This window comes from Apis dorsata, unplaced genomic scaffold (genome assembly GCF_000469605.1).
Source record: "Apis dorsata unplaced genomic scaffold, Apis dorsata 1.3 scaffold_92, whole genome shotgun sequence".
Taxonomy (NCBI): Eukaryota; Metazoa; Arthropoda; class Insecta; order Hymenoptera; family Apidae; genus Apis; species Apis dorsata.
In genome coordinates, this window is record NW_006263390.1 from 374,134 (window position 1) to 381,528 (window position 7,395).

At 43.2% G+C, this 7,395-nt stretch overlaps 1 protein-coding gene across 9 annotated transcripts in view; it reads left to right on the top strand.

Annotated features, from left to right (window-relative positions):
* Positions 1 to 7,395, top strand: part of LOC102675860 (protein turtle) — a 53,539-nt gene that overhangs the window by 30,867 nt on the left and 15,277 nt on the right. For 5 of the 9 annotated variants that reach the window (XR_004149802.1, XM_031508607.1, XM_006611643.2 and 2 more), the window contains exons 7-15: positions 31 to 318; positions 418 to 827; positions 998 to 1,269; positions 1,994 to 2,166; positions 2,358 to 2,426; positions 3,599 to 3,679; positions 5,220 to 5,405; positions 5,608 to 5,835; positions 6,108 to 6,201. Coding sequence is in view for 7 of the 9 variants with exons in the window: in XM_031508607.1 (XP_031364467.1) it covers positions 31 to 318; positions 418 to 827; positions 998 to 1,269; positions 1,994 to 2,166; positions 2,358 to 2,426; positions 3,599 to 3,679; positions 5,220 to 5,405; positions 5,608 to 5,835; positions 6,108 to 6,201 (1,801 nt within the window). In the remaining 2 variants the exon portion in view is untranslated. The remainder of the gene's footprint in view (positions 1 to 30; positions 319 to 417; positions 828 to 997; positions 1,270 to 1,993; positions 2,167 to 2,357; positions 2,427 to 3,598; positions 3,680 to 5,219; positions 5,406 to 5,607; positions 5,836 to 6,107; positions 6,202 to 7,395) is intronic. The other 4 variants (XR_004149803.1, XM_031508609.1, XM_031508608.1 and 1 more) reach the window with 1 other exon arrangement.

Here is a 7,395-nt window from a genome sequence, read left to right on the forward strand (position 1 = left end):
CGGCCATTATCCCTTGTATCGTCGTTACAGGTGGAGCAGTGATCACCGTGCCGCCGATGAACCAAACCAAATTGGAAGGGGAAAAGGTGCAATTTAACTGCGAGGCTAAAGCTCTTCCCGGTAACGTGACCGTACGTTGGTTCCGCGAGGGTTCACCGGTTACGGAACTCTCGGAGCTGGACACGAGAGTGACGATCAAATCGGACGGTAGCCTGGTGATCAATCCCGTGAGCGCTGACGATTCTGGCCAATATCTTTGCGAAGTGACGAACGGCATCGGTGATCCGCAAAGCGCTAACGCTTATTTAAACGTGGAATGTGAGTTGTATTTAATGTATATGTAGCAAATATAGCGTAATGACGAGAAAGAAAATAAAATATAATGATAATAATAATAATAATTGGTTGAATTTGCAGATCCGGCAAAAGTGACGTTCACTCCCACGGTGCAATATCTACCGTTTCGGTTGGCTGGTGTGGTACATTGTTACATAAAAGCGAATCCCACCCTTCAATACGTGACGTGGACGAAGGACAAACGATTGCTCGAACCTTATCAAACGAAGGATATCGTTGTGATGAACAATGGCTCCCTGCTTTTTACACGAGTCAATGAGAATCATCAGGGCCGGTATACCTGCACGCCTTATAACGCGCACGGCACGCAAGGAAGTTCCGGACCGATGGAGGTGCTTGTACGAAATCCGCCTGTGTTCACTCTCGAGCCGGAGCCGATCTATCAGAAAAAAGTGGGCGAAACGGTGGAGATGCACTGCGACGCTCAAGAAGCGGAAGGCACGCAGAAACCCACGATACAGTGGCACAGGGTATGGTGAAAGACGAATCTTTTTCCCTCCTTTCGACCGTTCCCGTCTTTCTCTCTCCCGAGAAACTCGAGAAAAACTTCGATTCGATTCCGATTTTCTTTTTTTTACAATTTTTAATTCGGTATCTCCGCCTCTTAAGTCGCTTGGTATCGCGTTATTTAATTGCGCAGAGGGATGGCGCGTCCATCCAACGAAATCGGGCCAAGACCGTCGGCGGGAATTTAACGATCGAAAGCCTTCGCCGCTCGGATTTCGGCTTCTACCAATGCGTGGCGTCCAACGAGGTTGCCACCATATCGGCCTCCACACAATTGATCGTCGAAGGCACGCAACCCCACGCTCCGTACAACGTAACCGGTACCGCGACCGAGTTTTCGGTCACGTTGACTTGGCTGCCGGGATACTCTGGAGGGCCTGATTATAAACAAGACTATACCATCTGGTGAGTGAGCCTGCTGATCTCCTCGTAGTTTCGTCGAGTGGAATGTATCGAGTTTCAAGTTTCTACTGTTCACTACTAGAAAAAAAAGTCTCGCGGGACGGCACAGGGGCAAGAGGGGTCCTTCGCTAGGACCGCCTATCCCCACTTCCGACGCTTTGTTGACGATCCTGACACCACACGCTACATAGCAGTGGAAGAGCTATAATACGAATATTCAAAATCGTAAAAATTATTTTTATTTATGAAGTTACGTTAGGATAATCATCCAAGACTGGAAGCTGAAATATTTTTGAAGCTAACTAGTATGTTTAACTTATTCGTATACGTATAATTATTATCTTAACTGCTCGAATACAAAATTATTGTTACATTTATAAATTATTGTTACAAATCATAATTAGCTTAGGCATCGAGGTTTAGAGATAGAGATCATCGTATATGTGACAAATACCATGGTAGTGGTAAATATATGTGAAAATAGGCGTTTCCAAATTAACCAATCAGACGCTGCGTTTCTTCCACGAGACTTCGTTCCACCAATGAACTATAGATGTGAAACGATGTTTCTAATCGAATAGTATTCTTCGTTATAACTTTGAGCGTAATGTAAACCACGATATTTGGGAGAAAACTCGTAAACGTTGCGCAGCTAACCTTATTAAAAAATTCTTTAAAGCATCAACCGATTCTATTTTCTGACTATATATATTTTCATTTTACGCAGGTACAGAGAATCGGGTACGTCGGAATGGAAGATGATTCCGGTAACTCCGTCGGGAAGCACAACGGTGACGATCAACAGTCTGACACCAGGAACGCTGTACGAGTTCCAAGTGATAGGGAAGAACGCTCTGGGCGATGGAATGTTGAGCAAACTCATCACCATCAGGACTCTTGGTAAACGACCTTTCAACTTTCGCGTAAAACGTGCCGTGCTCCGTTGCAATTTCGTTAGTTACGTTCCGGAATCCTCCGTTTCGCTGCAATCGTTGCGACTAACGACCTTTGCCCGACCGTTAACCGACTACTAACAAATCGTATCCTGTGCAAAACGTTTCCTTCTCTTTTCAATCGCTTCACCCACGAAGACGTGGCACTGACGCATTCAGCGACTCCATCCTCGAGCGCCGGCCAAGCTGCAGCCACGGATGAAAGCGGTAAGATTATACCCCTCTCGTTTCAAATCGTAACGGACCACGCGTGTTCTATAATAATTTAATCGATATCCGCGAGAACAGATAGCGTTCAAACGAGAGTCCGCGTTGTATTTGAACGCGATCGAGTATAAAATCGTCCGATTCCAACTCCTCTCCCTTCTTTCTTTCTTTCTCTCTTTGTCTCTCGCTCTCTCTGAAAACGGGCGAGCCAACAACAAAGAATCCTCGGTCGAACGGTTTCGCAAAGATGCCTTTGCTCCTCCCTCTCTCACCTCTTCTCGGCGACCAATCTTTACGGAGGTTGGTTGGTCGTAGGTCGGAAAATACCGATTCTGCGCGAGAATTTCGCGAAAAAGTTACGGAAGGCAAAGGAAGACCGCGTCGAAAGGAGAGGCAAGAAGGAAGGGAAAGAAGATTTCCGTCGCGACTTATCGTATCGGAAAACCCATCGAGCCGTTCATTCTGTTTCCGCTTTTATTTCCTTCTCTCGAATCTGTCGGGTCATTGGTTTCCATTTGTACACACGGTGCACCTTGATTTTTCCCGCTCCAACTTGTACAGATTTTTATCCTATCTCTAAAAAAGAGAAGAACTTTAATCTCCTCCTTTTTTTCTCTCCTTCTTTTCTTCTCTCTCTCTCTTTCTCTCTGTCCTGAAATTTTTGTTCCATCGAGATATATTTTGCGTTGGTAATACCGCGTGAAACTCGGGTTCGTTCGCTTTTACACTATTTCCATATTAATAACGTCGCGTTGAGATCGGAAATGACCGATGTTAATAATAAGTCGCGAATAACCGGTATTTCGTCCAACGAATTTCATCCCATGCCACGAGAATCTAAATAGGTACGTACATATACACATCCATCCATCCATCCATCCATCCCGCGGACTTTCTTTCCCCGCGCTTCAATTTCTACCTTTTTCCGTCTCCCCCCTCCTATCCGTCGCTGTCTACGCATCAGCGGTCTCGAAACTCGTTAGCCCGCCTCGAGTAACGCGATTAAAGCCAGCTTAACGAGAATTCCGGTGGATCGGATTCACGAGGATCTTTTTCCTCCTCTCCGCTCTCCGCCACTCATTATTAAGGCACGACCAATCACTCTAGCCGACCAACGTCTCGTCCTCGGCTCTGATTTTTCACCTTTTACGTTTTCTTTCCTTTCGTTTCAGACATCTTAGATCATAATACACTCATATTACCGACCGATTCCACCGGCAATCCAGTGTTCCCGCCAATCATGCGTCCGAAAGGTATCAGTTTCTTTTCTTTTCTTTTTATATTTTTACTCTTACCTCTCTTCCTCTACTCTTTAATTCTATGATTTTCTTTCAGTTTATTATGTAAGTGATTGATTATTACATTGATTATTACATATATATAAGATCGTATTTTGTTCTTTTCTACGTTATATTATTTCGTTCGTTTTTTATCGATTATTTCCTCGTTTCTCCTTCCCTCGTGTCCAAGCGTTCAAACATCGCACCTCGATCGGTAAGTCGAACAAATACAAAAGAAATACTCTTACTTTTCACGGTATGCAAAAGACTTTTTGTTGTTCGATTATACGCGAAAGAAAAAAAAAGAAAAAAAGATGAAAAAGAGTCGCGTAATCCCGTTAGCGAGAAAACACGTACTCGGGAAATAGCGAAATTCGCTTTTCACAGTGAATCGGTTTCTCTCCGTGTTTGTTAGCGTTGTTGTACCGTATTGGAATGAGCCGATTGTCTCGACTCGGTCAGACGAGCCACGCAAGTTTCGACGAACCGGAACTCTGCGAGTTTCCATTCGAATTTTTTTTTTTTTATCATTCGTTCAATGCGAATTTCCACGCGGTTTATTCGATATCCGTCAGAATTAAAAAAAAAAAAAAAAAGAAAAAAAAAGAATCGTAGATAGAGTAGATAGTAGATATGCGAAATAACGATTCGAGGAAGAACATTGTCTCCGTTTCGATGCCTCGCTCGAAAATCCATTTATATTTTTATACGTGCGCGATCAAAGGGGGGAGGGAAGGGGAGAAGTGCTGCGAGTATTCGAACGCGTGTTTGCATTTCCTAATGCACGCGTAGTGTGGCCGGTGCAATTTATTCGATGCACGAGCGCGGAAATGAAGTTAACAAATAGGGGGCATTGCAAATACCGCAAAAACGATCGCAGAACGAACGCGGTCGCCCCCGCGTGTATTTTTCTTTTTTTCTTTTTTTTTTTTTTTTCAATCGTGAAAATTTATCGTATCGTTTAACGATTGCAAATAATCGCGAAATAATCGACAAATGTCGGAAATTTTGTCACGCGCGTACGTGTTTTTCTTCCCCCTGCCTCTTCCTCTTCCCTTTTTCGATTTTTTCCGCCATTTCTTTTTCGAGATCGAAACGAGAAAAGAGAAACGCGATAACGATGTTGACGTAACTTCTCTCGATGGAATCGGAGACGCGTGATCTCATCTTCTTTCGTCACTACTTACATACATAATGTTACGGCCTAATTACTTCCGGCGTTGATTCGTTAGTTTTATTAGCGGCCGTAATCCCAATTTCGCCGTTATTCCCCCCTCTCTCTCTCTCTCTCTCTCTCTCTCTGTAAACGTAATGAAGTAACACGTAGGAATAATAATAACGTTGGACGAATGGCCGACGGAAGTCCTCGAGAAAGGAAAAGAATCACGAACGTGGAAACGTGTTCTCGATTATTAAGAAAAAAAGAAAAAAAAAAAGAAAAAAATTCTTTCGTTTCAAACACGTTCGTTCAACTACGTCAGCCACTTATTAATCATGGAATCTGAATCGTCAGGACCAAAGCCAGGTCCTCCGAAAAATCTGACGGTGACGGAGGTCAGTAACGGTTTCCTCATTACCTGGGAGGCCCCTGTGGAGCGTAATCATCTGATTCAATATTACACCATCAAGTATAAGACGGATGGGCCGTGGAAAACGCTGAACAAGGGACAGATCCGAGCCGAGGAGACCAGTTATTTGGGTATGTTCTTTTTCTTTCTTTCTCTCTCTCTCTCTATCTCTCTCTCTCTCTCTCTCTCTCTCTCTCTTTCCTTCCTTTCTTATCTTATCGTATAATAGAATCGAAGAGAGAACGGAGAAAGATGATTAAACGAGGAGTTTTTTTTCCTCCCCTCCCCCGTTTTTTCTGTTTCACGGCACGCTGAACACGGCAACGAGTACAGTGAAAAATCTGGTCGGCGGTAGGACCTATTATTTCCAAGTGTTCGCGAATTCGGCGACCAACTACGGTGCCAGCGATCAGGTGAAATTCGCAGTCCCGGCTCGGGTGAAGCACAAGGCGATCACCGCGGGCGTCGTCGGTGGTATTCTTTTCTTCATTGTCGCGATCATCCTGAGCATATGCGCGGTGAAGATTTGCAATAAGCGGAAAAGACGAAAACAGGAGAAAGGTAGGGCTGCGTCGCTGGGAGACGCGTCACTCGGTCCTATATATATATATATATATATATATATATATATATATATNATTATTATTATTATTTTTATCATTATTATTATTATAATTGTTATTATTATTAATATTATTATTAAAAATTGGCGGGCTGGAATCGTTTGCTGGAAAAGGAGAGAGGGAAGAACGACCTGGTAACGCAGGAGCTGGGCAAGCAACCTGGTCAACCTGAACTGTTTACTCATTTAACATAATCTTGTAACATTGTAGAACTGCTTTCAGCGTATAGTATGGTGGCCTGCCGGGTCACCGACGCCAGGAACGGCGCAGGGCAGGGGCCCCAGGGAACAGTGCCTTTGAAAAAGTGAGTGTCCATCTCCGAAACTTTGCTTCCCCCCCCCCCCCCCCCCCCAAAAAAAAAAAAAACAGGTTTTTCTCGCCACTTTGTTCATTTAAGTTTCTCGACACTTCCTCCCGATCGGGAGGAATCTCTGTCGGGGAAGATCGATTATAACGAATCGGAGGACGTAGACCGAAAGGAGAGATCGTATCTGCACTCGTACCGTTTCTGCATCTACCTTTCTTTCCATTGGATTATTCTTTTCCAAAATTTATCTACGTTTCGATTCGATGCAGCTACGATCTCCGAAAGATACATATATATGTATATATATAATGTATGTATACATATATATATATATATATACATCGATCACTTAGGTTTAGTCAGAGCTAGCGATTAAGTCCACTCCACCCCCTCTTAACGAGAGCATTAGGCGACCGAAGCACCGCAAGCATTTAAGAAACCTCTCACGAGTAATCAATAGCCAACAAAATATTCGAAATGTGTATACCCGACGTTACGCGTATACAAGTGTCGGGAATATTGAGTATAGTATATTACACACGATCGACAGACGCGTATCGTTCGTCCGACAATTTCAATACCCTCTCGATCTCGACGATCGAGATGAAAGGAGAAAATCTTGGTCTTTTCACGGACGAACGATACGCTTATTCTTTAATCTCGTTAATATCTTCGAATAAGTTAGTATAGAATAAGCGAAGAGGGAGACATATATATATATACTATATATAAAATATAGTAGGTCAGTTTTATCACATCGGTGGTTACGCATCCCCATTGAAACATATATATACATATATATAGGAAAGTAACGAAGAATAGTAAACGAAAATAGAAACTCCTCTTTTGATCTTGCGCTATACATGAAATGGAAAGTACACACGAATCATCGCGGACGGATGAGTCTCGCGTAGCGATTAAAAATCGGCAGACTAAACCGCAGCAGCAGAGGTATTTTGGACGAGGTTTTGGAGAAAAAAAAAAAAAAAAAAAAAAAAAAAAAGCGCGCATCCTTCCTCGAAATATTCGAGCGAATATGATCGAGCGATACCTTTGCATTCGATTCGTGCATCTCGGAAATTTACGAGATCGGATCGAAGGTAACACACGCGATTCGCTCGTGAAACACGTGCAGACGAGACGAACGCCGGAAAAAAAGAAAAAAAAAAAAAAAAAAAAAAAAAAAAAAAA